General features: G+C 32.1%; 1 protein-coding gene across 1 annotated transcript in view; it reads left to right on the plus strand.

Moving 5' to 3' along the window:
* The window catches only part of ADAMTS19 (ADAM metallopeptidase with thrombospondin type 1 motif, 19), a gene marked incomplete at its 5' end in the record, with an annotated part of 206929 nt that overhangs the window by 63188 nt on the left and 129518 nt on the right, over positions 1-14223 (plus strand). Inside the window, 3 exons of the mRNA XM_008585687.1 lie at positions 3051-3223; positions 4601-4684; positions 5375-5532. Coding sequence (XP_008583909.1) covers positions 3051-3223; positions 4601-4684; positions 5375-5532 — 415 coding nt within the window. The remainder of the gene's footprint in view (positions 1-3050; positions 3224-4600; positions 4685-5374; positions 5533-14223) is intronic.

Genomic DNA, 14223 nt, shown 5'->3' on the forward strand with positions numbered 1-14223 from the left:
TTTAGTGATTGGATGCATCTGTATTAATCTTATTTCCTTGGTAGAAGTTGACACTGGTAAAAAGCTGTCCCTTGTTGTACTTGACCGATGTGTGCTGGATAGTACTCAGAGTATCTCATTTTCTTTCAAGGCCAATGAAATCTCCCTGTCATCTTCCTAGATGGAAATAATAGAACTCTGTATCTATTATCTGTCTATATTTATCTATCTTATCTTATGATCACTTTATTAAGTGCTGACTCTGCCAAAATGAGTCTCTTCATAAACTTGTTGAAATGTTCCCTACTGAATATTTATCATAAATTAATATCACAAGGTACTAATATATAACTGTAGGTAGAATGTATATTGCAATTAGAAAAGCTGCACAATTAAATCCTAAGTGTACTAGATCTTAAGATACTAATAAAACCAACTTCTTATTTTGTCCTTCTTCAAGGTTTTTGATATTAGCTGCTGGTGCTAAATCTGGATCCATAAAGTTTACTTTTAACTGTAATGATTCTGTTGCAGATGGCTACTATTGTTTTTTCATCTTGCATTGTCTTGTTTCATGATATAATACTTATTGTCAATAAACAAGGAATGTTTGCATTTATTTTTATAACACTTCAGTTAACATAGTTAATTGACTCTACATGATATTTGGATAAAACTTGGTTCGCTAAATAGATTTTTAATCTGTTTAATCTGTCATTGCTAGAAAAAAATGAGAAAGTAAATTATGAAGATAGCTGAGATCAGGGACGTTTCCAGCAATGGTTCTGGGATCCAATTCATGTTACATCTGAGAGCTGACTCAGTTGGGCCTAGAAGTCAGTAAGAGAAGGAAACCAGTAGGTCAAGGATCCAAGAGATAAATTAATCCTGTAACCATGCAAAGATATTAGAGGACAAAGAAAAGTAGAATAGCTGGTTGGTAAACAGAATAAAATAGAATTCAATTAGTAAGGTAAAGCCAAGGTACCTGGAACAAGACTCAAGGAAAGAAATTTATTAGAAACCAAGAAGGTGGACCAGAACTGTGAGAATACACATCCCTGAGTTCAAAACAACAATAGAGAGCTCCAAGGAAACATGATTAATTGAACACACGTTTCTCTTCACACTTCCAGGGACTCCACTGACATTATAGTAAAGAAATACAAAGGGTGTCCGTCAACAAGTACAAGCTTGGGAAAAAAGATGATAGCAGTTTAGACACATCAACAGAATTTTGTAAATGGCAAGGAGAGGAACAATTGACAGCTGATTTAACAAAGGATTGTGAAGATGGTTGCACAACTGTAGAAATTTATTAAAACTTTGGGAAAAAAGATGATAGCAGTTTAGACACATCAACAGAATTTTGTAAATGGCAAGGAGAGGAACAAGTGACAGCTGATTTAACAAAGGATTGTGAAGATGGTTGCACAACTGTAGAAATTTATTAAAACTGATTGATTTGTCTACTTAAATGACTGCATGTTATGACATGTAAATTGCACCTCAATAAAGCTCTTAAAATAATAAATTCATTATTGAAGCACCACATTCATACAGGAAGTTGCATAAATAATGTATCCAACTGCAGACATTTCCCGAAATGAACAGAACCATGATCTACCACCCAAATCAGAATATAGAAAATATCAGCACCACAGACACCCGCCTTTTGCCCAGTCATAGGCACTCATTTCTCCTACCTCAAGATATTCACTATCCTCATTCCTAACACCATGTCCTCCCAGTTTTTGATGTGTTTATTAATGGAATCTCACTACTTACTTTTTTGTAATTAGCTTCTTTTGCTCAGCTTTGTTTGTGAGGTTCATCTATATTTTTGCATGTTATGCCAGTCAGTTTCTTTTTATTGCTATATAGTATTCCATGATAAAAATAGACCAAAGTTTCTTTATCCATTATACTACTCATGGTCATTTGAACAATCAAGAATAGTGCTTCTCTGAATAACTTGTACACGTAGTTTGCTTGCATTTCTGATGGGTGTACATTTCAGATCATTGATCATCAGATATGCCAATGTTTGACTTTCATAGACACTGAAGTCAGTTTTTCAAAGCATTTATCCCAATTTAAACTCCCAGCATGTCTGTGTATGGGCCTTTCAGTTATCCCTACCTTCTTGTCAACACTTGATACAGTCAGTCTCTTTAATTTTAGCCATTCTAGGGATTTTAATCCATTTAATTCATTGTGGTTTTAGTTTGTATTTCCCTGAAGACTAATGACATGGAGCACCTTTTCATAAATTTATTAGCCTTTTAGATATTCTTTTGGGAGAAATGGCTGTTCAAGTTCTTTGCCCATTTTTTGATTGGGTTGTCTGTCATTGATTTAGAGTAGCTCTTTATTTCTTTATTCTGGGAAAGTATTGCAAATATTTTCTCCTACTTGGTGGCATGTTTTGATGGTGGAATATCTTGATAAACAGAAGTTCTTAATTTGTATGTAGTCAAACATAATTTTTTTTTCTTTTAGTGATTTCTGCTTTTATTGGGCTCTGTTTGAGGAATCTTTATTATACTAAGGTTATAACTTTTATGTGCTTCTGATGGAAGGTAGAGCCAAATCCTTTGTAATCCATGCATAATAATTTAGTAATCGGGTGCACCTGCTTGAAATTAAGATGTGTGGGTCAGTCACTTTCAGGCACTTCTTGCAAGTAGACCTTTATTTTGTCATTGGTGTCAAAACTGAAATCATATCTTTTATTTATTGAAGTATTTTGTTTATATGGATCCCTGTGCTAGAAATTTTATTAACGTGATCTTATTATAAGCCATCAACAACTCTAGAAAATAGGTATTATCCATTTTACAGATGAGAAAACTGAGGTTGACTGGGTGATGTTAATTTCTTAAAGTGGCAGAGCTAATAATGGACAGAAGTCCAGTCTGTTGGAGTCCAAAGTCAGCCCAAAGCCAAATGCCCTTTGAGATTCCATGTGTGCAGGGAACATATTTCGTTTTGCTCACTATTATGAATGAGTAATATTATTCACTTTCGTGAGATAGAGGTACATTTAAAAATTCAATTTTCTGTTGCAGATAAAGGAAGATCTAGGTCTAAAAAAATAACAGAAAGTGGAAGAGGGAAACGATATTCATACAAATTACCTCAAGAATACAACATAGAGACTGTAGTGGTTGCAGACCCAGCAATGGTTTCCTATCATGGAGCAGATGCAGCCAGGAGATTCATTCTAACCATCTTAAATATGGTAGGCAAACTTTAAAGTGCGCTTGGAATTTTTTCAAGAAAACTCTAAGGAAGAAATGTGTGAGTATTTATAATGAAGTTTTCTAAAATCAACTCATTACTATTTCTTTCTTTTATTGACATCAGTAGAAAATAATTTAGGTATGCCAAATTGATCCAACTCAAAAGCAATATCGAAATAATGGTTTACATCTTTTAAAAAATTATTTATTTATTTATTTATAGGTTATGAATATTCATGGGGTACAAAGCAGATTGTCAGTACTCATGCCTAAGATGTGATATACAAGGAACTCAAGCAATTATATAGTAAAAATCAAATAACACAATTAAAAAATGGGCAAAGGAACTGATTTACGTCTTCTAATTTAAAAAAATATACCCTTATTGTTAATTTTCATGTGGCATGGCACAACTTTTTCTCTATTATTCTTCTCTTTCTCTGTCTCTTTTTTTTTTTTTTTGGTGTCCTTCTTTTCCTTTTCTTTTTTAAAGGGCTATTTGTTGAAATTAGCAGAAATGTTATATTTGTTTATATGCATGGCCCCACCAAAGCACTATAGATTAATTACAAGGTGGTGTAAAAATGGATGTTTATAATCCACTCTTATATAGGTATATAAAATCGAATGTCAATTATGATTCTACTTGATGCGTAAAACCTAATAGCAAATAGCTAAATTTTAACCATCTGAATCATCTGAATCACAGGTAGCTAACTTAGGTTGACAGTTTCTGGCCTGCAGATATCTAGTTTGTATCTTAGGGATGCTTTCTACCACATTAATCCTTTGGCATAATTGCATACTTTGTTGAATAAACCTCCTTCGAGGAAGAATTAGAAGGTTGTCGTGAAGTGTGGTTCTTAGGAAAGGATAAACAGAAATAAAAGCCAAAAGCAAATGTCCATTTATAATTCCAGTTACCAAAATAAGCATGGTAAGAACCACTGATTCAAGGATAAAAATACTCCCATTTTTACTGTATTTGCTGTCATCTGGCTTTTCTTCCAGTGGACAAAATTTTTCATACTTCAGACATTTCTGTCCATATTCAGCTACCTCCTGAGCACTGCACTAGTATTCAGCAAAGGGTGGACTAACACAGCCTAACAACTCAGGTCTCCTCTAAGTAGTGGAGGAGACCTGAAAGCATGGATTTGGTGTGCCAGTTAAGTATTTTCTAACACAAATTAAATAAATGTTAAGTTTTTAAAAAAAGTCTAGGTAGCACATTAAAAAATTACCATGATTTATGGCTTTGTTGTTTTAGTAAGATTTCTAAACTAAATTGAGACTTTTCCCATGTCTGGACTTTAAGTAAAATTAAGATTTTTTTTCAGTTTTATTTTAGGATTTTTATTTTTATTTGTTTTTAGGTTTTTAACCTTTTCCAACACAAGAGTCTTGGTGTGCAGGTCAATCTTCGTGTGATAAAGCTTATTCTGCTCCATGAAACTCCAGTAAGAAAGTCTTGAGTTTTTTTATTCAATTAAGTGGGTGAGAAATTGTGTTCAGGAACTTTTAGGCAAAGGGAATGTTAGGGATGTAATTTTATTGACTTAAAAAATCTAGAAATATCTACCGAGTCACTTAAAGTATACATAAGACTGGCCTTTAGTTTAGATTAATACCTCAATTTTATTCAAAAAATGAAATGTTCTTAGTTTCCAGGGATCCTGACAACAAACCCTAACTTTCCAAAGTGTGATTTTAAAAAGTCATTTTCAACAACACTTTTATTCTTTTATTTAAACGTGAGCTTTTGAATCTTTTTCTCATCTGTAATTCATTTTAAATGGAGAGTATTCTGTGGCATCATTTTGGCATGCTGCTTAACTGGCACTTTAGAAAAACTTTGTTCTTAAATTGTAGAAATAATGACTTACTTAAATCTAAAAGTTGCACATTCTTAATGTGTCACTGCACCTTTTTCCTTTTTCAGAATAGCATTAAACAGATTTTGTAATTACTGCATCTTCACAAAGTTTTAAGAGTTTTAGCTCAGGCTAAATTAATCCTGAATATCTTCCAGGTTCTAATTAATGTTATAGTCAGAAGTCTGCTTTAGTAATTCAAGAAGTTCCCTCAGTTTTTAGTTTTTTATATACCTATGAATAATTTGCCTTGAAGTGAAATATCTTCTTTTGCAGGTAGATCTATATATTGGGCACCATGGAGAGAAAATGCTAGAGAGTTTTTGTAAGTGGCAACATGAAGAATTTGGCAAAAAGAATGATATACATTTAGAGATGTCAACAAGCTGGGGAGAAGACGTGACTTCAGTGGATGCAGCTATACTTATAACAAGGTAAATTTTCAAAGCCAATTAAATGACATTTCTAATTTGAGGACCATGCTATTAATCCCATTAATCCCTTGATATAATGACTTTATTCCAGATTTTGTGTTCCAAGAAATTTTTGGCATAATGTTAGCCATCTCCTTTAATTCATAATAACTAATTTCTGAACAGCCAATATTAGATGTCATATTGATGAAACATTTAGTTAGTTAATTTAAAAATATCCATCCTTAATTTTTGATGTCAAAGGCATAGCCACCAATGAAAAGTTAAAACTTTGGTGAATTTTGGTGGAGCTTCAAACCTACAGTGTATATTTTTCAGTCATCACTACATAAAATAACCTAATATGTTAAACTCAGCAACCGACAAACTTTCTAATTCTATCTGAGAAAGCAGTTTTAGTTAAGTCTCTAGCTAATTAACTATGAGCTGCATTACGAATGTACTAGTCACAAACATTTGTAATACAGCATTGAATATAAAATGTAAATATAAGAATGTGATATAATAAGCAACAATATGCTTTGTATTAGTAATTATCTTTATACATTTGTCCTGCTTAGAATAGTTAAAAGGAATGATAATTCATTTTGCATTAACAATTTAATTTTAATCAATTGTTGGCATTTCATATCAAAGAAAGCACAGTTACATATTTAAACATCATTTTATGAAATGATAAAATATCATGAATTTGGATTCATGATAGCTTTTTCTTAATGAATTATATTAAAACAATCATAATTATAAATAATTCATAAAGATGCAAAAAGTATACAACTGGACTTCTACTTCTAGCTATGATACTGGACTTCTGCAATAAACAACCATAAAACTGGAAAATATCTATGAGTCAACTGCTTTCAGTCATTGGAGAATGAGCAGTGCAGACTGCAATCCCTGAAAGAAGAAAAATTTATTAGGCAAGCCCCACAGTAAACCCAGCTTTTTGCCTGGAGACAATTTCTTGCCTGGAGCAAGGGGGAATCTAGGTAGGGAACAGTGATCCTGCTGAGGACACCAGAGATGAGAGCCGTATGCATGGAGAGGAGCCAGGTAGTACATGTGCAGACCATCTGTGAGAACTTGGCAAGGGCTGGTCTGAATATAAGGGCACTTCAAAAGGTTTATGGAAAGATTTGTATTATCTTTCAATTCAATTTTTTCTACAAACGTTTTGAAGTACTCTAATATATACAGATAGAAACGGCCCTAAATTGACTGGAGTGCTGCTGCTATCAAGTTTAGATTTTAAAAAGGTACTAGGAAGTGAGCATACTCAGACCACAAGAGGAGAATAATCTTGTGACACCTTGTCATCACTCCTAGCAGTTACCTGAGAAAATAGAAAGGCTGCACCTCATAGTGAGGACCATGAACCAGAAAAATGCCTTTTCTTGACCCGTTCTAACAGAGTCTGAAACCTAGCCCCAGCAAAATGCTTAGGGGAGACAGAGTTCAGAGGTTGAGTCCCACAAATTTGTAGGAACTTGAGAATTATCTTGGGCTTTCAATAGAGCCTCCCTAGCAAAGAATAAATGCAAAATTACCCAAGGATAAGTGATGGGTGATGAGCCAGTCATTGAACTACCTCCTTAAGCAAGAGTAAGCACTCTTCAGAAGAAAATAACAGAATCCCAGTTCTCTACAATATATCATCCACAGTGTCTAGAACCTAATAAAAATTAGTCAGACAAAGAAACATGAAAATGTGACCTGTAATCAAGGAAAAGTAATCTACAGAAATTGACTCTGAGGTAGTTTACATGTTGGATTTAGCAGATTAATCTATTTGTAATTGGAGTCTCAGAAGAAGAGAGTGAGAATGAATAAGAGAAATTATTTGAAGACATAATAGAAGAAAATTCTTCAAATTTGATAAAAAAACAATAAATATAAATGTAGGCACATTATAGGAAAGTTGCTGAAAACCAAAGATAAAGAAAAAAATTTGTGAATCAGCCAGAGAAAAGAAATACATTACATAGGCAATGTTAAGATTGGTGACTGACTTCATATCAGCAAAACAGTAAGCCCAAAAGACAATGAAGCAATATTTCTAATGTCTGGAAAGAAAAGGAAAAAATCCTGTCAGCCAAAAATTCTTATTGAATTCCTAAGGATAGCATCTTAATCTCTGAAAGGGTATCTACCCAAAAAACAAAGAAAACCCCAACAAAACTACAGCTAACATACTTCATGGAGAAAACTGAATGTTTTCTTTTTAAGACTGAAAGCAAGGCAAGGTTGTCCACTCAACACTTCTATTTAATATTGTACCAAAGGTCATAACCACTACAAAGAAAGGAAAGAATAAAACTGTCTCTTTTCACAGATGATATAACTTAGTATAAAGAAAATTCTAAGAAATCTCACAAAAAATTGCTACAATTTATAACTGGATTTCCAAGGCCCCAGAATATAAAGTCAATTTACAAAAGTCAAGTGTATTTATATATATACTTGAAATGAAAGACTGGAAAAAAATTTACAGTAACTTACAAAATCATAAAATACTTAGGAACAATTTTAACAAAATATTTGCATGTCTTCTAATATGAAAACTACCAAGTATGCTGAGTAGCAAGAAATTAGTTAATGGTCACAAAGATTGATTACGTTTTGTAAACATGAGCATACCAATTATCCTGATTTGATCATATTGTACATATTGTACACAGATTTGATATTCAAATATGTATAATCAATTATGTTTCAGTAACAAAAAATGTAAAAAAAAGGATTTAAATAAAGGCCCATTTATTGGAAGACTAAATGTTATCAAGATGTCCATTTTCCCCAAATTGATTTATAATATAATCCCCTGAAAATCTCTGCAGGCTGTTTTTATAGAAATTAACTAGCTGATTCCAGTACTTATTTGGTAATGCAGAGAACCAAGAAGAATCAAAACAGTTTTGAAGAACAAATGGGGTGGACCTGTGCTATCTGACTTCAAAACTTCTTATAAATGTTTGGTAATCAAGACAGTGTAGTTTTGGCAGAAAGTTAGTCATACCATCAGTGGAGCAGAATAAAGAATCTAGAAATAGACCAGATATGTATGGTCAATCGATTTTCAATAAAGCCACCAACATAATTGAATGATAAAAAGATGGTCTTACTCATCAACTGGTACTATAATATCTGGACACCTGTGTGAAAAAAAGAAAGTCAATCCTGCTTGACAGCATGTGTAATGCTAATTTATAATGGATCATAGATAAACATGAAAGCTACAACTTTAAAAATTTTAGTTAAAAATATAAAAAATCTTCATGAGTAGAAGGAAGTCAATAATTTCTTCAATAGGATACAAAAAAGCATTAATAAAAAATATTAAAAATAATCATTTGGACATCTTCAAAATGAAAACTACCTCTCATTCAAAAGACATTCATGTAAAGATGGAAAAAATAAGCCCCAGAATACAAGAAAATAGTTGCCATACACAGACCTAACAAAGATCCTCTATCCAGAATGTATATATGTATGCATGTGTGTGTGGATACTCATCTGTGTAAACATATAAAACTCATAAAACTCGATAATAAGTAAGAAATATGCATCTCCAATAAGCACATAAAGATATGTTCAACATCATTATCAGGAAAATGCAAATTAATGAATGGCAATGGTTTTCAAAATTGAAAACACACAGTGATGGTGAGGATATGGAACACTCTTCAGTTGCTTCTGAGATTATAAAATGGTTTAACCACTTTGGAAAAGTTAATTTACCATATAACCCACTCTAACTTCTGGGTATTTACCCGAGAAGAATAAAAACATTTATTCACAGAAAAACTTGTACTTGAAAGTTTATAGCAGCTTTATTCATCCTTGCCAAAAATTATAAATAACCTAAATGTCTGTTTACAGGTGAATAGATATATTGTATAATTACACAGTTGAATACTTTTCATCAAACTGCAGATAATGAATATGCTAATTACATTGATTTGATTATTGCATATTGTATACTTGATTGAAATTCAACTCTGTGCCCCACAAATATGTATAATCAAAATGTTTTAGTAAACAAGCAAAGTAATTGATAGTTTTGTAAGCCCTTGGCTAAAATTCATTTTCCTGTTTATAAAGTTATTATTCCATCCTACATTATCTTAGACACAATGAGAATCAACTATTATTGCTGTACGTATTTTCTAATGATTGAGAATATTTTATGCAGTTAAAATTTAGTATCTTAAATATTACTGGTAGTGCTTTAACGAACAGGTTAAGATTAATTTAAATGAGAAAATAATATGTAAAATTCCTGACACGAGAATTGTGAAACAAATATTCGTTCCTTTTTTTTCCTGTTAGCTGTCTAATGCCAGTGAAAATTTGATTAATAATTTACATTTTCTATTTATGTACAGTCCGCCTTCTTTGTCTTGGGATTTGCAGTATAAATTCACTGAAGAGTTCAATAAAATATTGAAGCTTAAAATATTTTGCTTGAAAGGATGTTAAGCCTACCTTGTATGCCAAAGCCATTGGACTTTTTTAAGTAATTCACATTGGACTCACTCACCTTCCAAATTCTATTAGTCTGTTAGGTCTGATATTTGCTACATAATGAAAAAAGAGCTAAATGCTTAACATTTTCAAATAGTCAAATATTCTGTTTAAAAATAAAAATATAAGCCAGTAGATTATTATTCTTTATTTCAGGTTAACTTCGCTATGAGAGTACTCCAAACAGTTCGTGGAAAAATAGAATTAGAAGATAGTACGAATCTTTCCATGAACTTTTTATAGTACCCTCATATTATCTGGTTTTATTTTTTCTGCATTAAGTAGGTTAATTAAGCAGAAAAGTGATGAGAAAATGAAATGGGTGGCAATGATTAAGACCTAGAAAAAAGAACAGCAAAATTAAATGCAGAAATTGTGTTAGGAAGTATTTTGAATTCAAAGGAAGATTAAAGCATGAATGGAAATTAATAAGGCATGTGATGATCAAAGACATCTGGTATAATGGAAAGTATATTGGACACTAGAGATAGACAAGCAAAATTTTAATACCAGTTAGCTGTGTTATGAGCTATGTGACCTGCTCAAGTTGTTTAGCCTCACTGATCCTTAGGGGTTTCATCTGGAAAATGGGTACGATAATACCTGTTTCACAGGATCAGATTCAATAGAGGTGATGTGCTTGAAGAACCGAAAACAGTGCTTGACCCATAGTAAATACTCAATTAAAACAGTATTATTTTGTTTTCATACTAATATTAAAGAATAGGGAATAGGATATACAAAGGCAGGAGGTATAAGCAAATATGTTTATGTAGTCTGAACTACACTTGAAGGCTTTCTGCTTTAGTCTATATTCAGGTACCAGATTTCCTTTAATCCTATGCCAATTTATGGAATAAAGAACAACACAAATGTGTAAGAGTAACTACTAGAATTCACTGCTAATTCCAGTGAATGGTGACTTCCAGGGAGTTTTTTAAATAATGTAATTATCTGACACTTTAATTGATTATGTGGAGGAACGCTTCATATTATCTGCTTCTCCATGGACAGTTTATATACGATGTATTTATGGCGAGAGAAAAGCCACAGGAAATAACTTTATGTATTTTAAAGAGTAAGAGTAGCATTTCCTCCAGCAGAGTGTTCAATACATTTTCTGTATTGCATTGCAAAGTTTTGTGGGGGGTTTTTTCCTGTGAATTTATTGAGTTTGGCTTATGTATACAGCATTGTATATTGTTCTGTTTTTTTAAACTATATCTAACTTTATACTGACAAAAATTTAACACCATCGTTTTCACAACTAATTATATGTAATATAATTCTTGACTATGTACTTTTTAAAAGAAAAAATAAACTAATGGCTTTTTAAAAAATGTGAAGATACTAGTCTTTTGTAAAGGATTATAAGCAAAATAAAGGTCTAAGTCCTTTTCAAGTTAGTTAACTAATAAGTGAAATTTTATTCCTTTACTCATATTTTCACAATTCTCTGCTGAACTTTCACAGTCTTTTTATTTAAATTATTTTGTTGGTAAATTTGTTAAAATAAATCTTGAAAACATGCATGTTTTTCTATGGCAGAGATCCCCTTAATGATTGTTTGGAATGACAGGGTAGATTGGAAAGATCATGTGGTTAAATGTACAGGCTGTTTTTAACCACTTTATTTTGTGGCACCTTTACAAAACCAGCTCATACTAAAATTTGCATATCTTGTTCATGGCTTTGCGTTTATTTTTGTTTGAATAAGATTAAATCTTAAAATTTGCTTTAATCCGTCAAAAACGTTTTTTTTATTAATTGCTTTAGTCGTAACATATGTAACCTATGTTATTATTTATGATACCGTAAATTATTGTGTGTGCTTAATTTGAACTTCTAACCTGCATTGACCACTACTCAGATGTATGACTCATGAATGGGTTTTATATACTTATTTGTAGAGTGACAAAATCTGCCTTCCTTCCTGTAGTAGTAAATTTTGGAAATATTGCTTCCAGGACTAAAGAGGATAATTAATAATCATAATTTGATTGCTAATTTATATTTTTCTCTTCTTATAACAAACGAACTATATTTATTATGGTAATTTGATAAATGTAAGAATCAAGATAAAAATTAGCCTGTAATCCCACTACCTAGGAAGCAGTACAGATAACATTTTAAAGTATATTTTTTCAGTTTTATTTCTTATGTATTTATATAACTAAGTACATGTATTTACAATATTGTTATCATAGTCTACAGGCAAGTTTTGTCTCTCCACCAATATTGCGGTATTAATTTCATTCCTTATTTCTAATGCCATTTTTCTCCTCAAAATTCTAAAAAAAAAAAAAAATGCTAAAATCTCCTGCATTCAATGTTTTTTCTTATGAAACTTTAAAACCAGCATTCTTAACTAACCACTCTTATCATTACCTCTCTTGTTGCTAGCCTTCCCTGGCTATATAACACAGATATTCTCTTAAAAAGAAAAGAAAAAAGGAGCAGTGTGTTGTATTTCATATATACAAAAAATAAATAAAGAAAGAAAGAATACTAAAATTAAAAACTGCTCGTTTACTCCTCCACTTACGAAAGAGAACATCATCCACAGAGTTGAAGTCCTCATTTTATATACTGTTTTTAATCTATATTTTCCCTTTCAAATATTCACTTGTCCTTAAATATTTCTCAAAGGAATGTTATAGCATAATCCTGTTTCTTTTTCCTCCGGTAAAAGGATAATCTCATGGTGAAAGCTTAAACATAATTTTTAAACATATTCTAATAATAAAAACATATTCTTATGGTAAAAGTTAAAGAAACACCTTAGTATTTCTAGTAGGTTAATTTTTACCCAACTCCTACTCCCACTCTCTTGCCCTAAGGTAACCAATGTTAAGAGTTGGTGTGTGTATGTAAAGAACATCGTTTCATGTTATACAGTTATCACTATTTATTTTTTCTTTTTACAATGTGTCTTGCAAGTCTTTTAATGTTATTTATTGTGGGAGGCAGAGTAATGTCCCCCCAAAGATATCCATGTCCATGTCCTAATCCCCAGAACCCATGAATATGTCATTTTACAAGGCAAAAGGGACTTTGCAGATGTGATTGAGTTAAGAATCTTGAGATGGAGAGATTATCCTGGATTATCTGAGCAGGTCAATGTAATCACAAGAGTCCTAGAGTATGGTAGAGGGAGGCAGAAGTTCAGAGTCAGAAAGGAACTGCAAGATGCTTGCATAACTGGCTTTAAAGATGGAGAGACGGGCCACAAGCCAAAGAATTCAGGCAACATCTAGAAACTGAAAAAGGAAAGAAAACAGATTATATCCCAGAGCCTCTAGAAGGAATACAACCCTGATGACACTTTTATTTCAGCCCAGTGAGACCTCTATTTGCCTTCTGACATCTGGAACTGTAAGATAACAAATTTGGGTTGTTGTAAGCCTCTAAATTTGTAGTAAATTGTTACAACAGCAATAGGAAACTGATGCGCTCATACTAGTCTATGTCATTTGGGGGGAGGAACAGACATGCTATATATTGCATAAAACTATCCAAATTTATTTAACTACTTCTCTATTTACGGAACTTTCTAATTTTTAGCTTTTAGAGAAAAATATCCTGTAAATATCTTTATCTATATATGGTTGTAAACGTGTGCTAGCATTTATTTTGGTAGACTGAAAGGTACTTGTTCTGTCGAAGGGTATACATATATGAAATACTGACAATAGATACCGACAAACTTTTCTCCTTTTACTCACCTGTGTGGCAAGGTTTATGTGGAGAATCATTTTTTCTCCATATCTCTGCTCCCAGTGCCATAGCAGTGAAAATCAGCCTATGAAAGGGAATGTTTTCTTCCTAAGTGACCTAGTACCATTTGATCAGAAAAGTCTAAATGAATGCTTAGTGTAAGTGAGGAAAAAGTATTTCTTTTTAGTTAGTGTAAATGTAAAGATTATCAGATCTTTAGCATTATAAGGAAGCTGTGAAAAATAAAATAAAATAAGAAAAATGTTAATCTCCATGGATTCCATATTCTTATCCATATTTGACAGGCTAAGCTCATAATCAGGCTTTGTTTCTATTGAATGATCTCCTTAGATAATTGTTAAATGTTGGCATGTTATGTCAGCACATTAGTAGGAAGAAATTTTAGCTCAGGGATTAATTTTGGTCTCAGCTAAAATGCACAACATTCTT

Source organism: Galeopterus variegatus, unplaced genomic scaffold (assembly GCF_000696425.1).
Source record: "Galeopterus variegatus unplaced genomic scaffold, G_variegatus-3.0.2 Scaffold3671, whole genome shotgun sequence".
In the NCBI taxonomy this organism is placed as follows: Eukaryota; Metazoa; Chordata; class Mammalia; order Dermoptera; family Cynocephalidae; genus Galeopterus; species Galeopterus variegatus.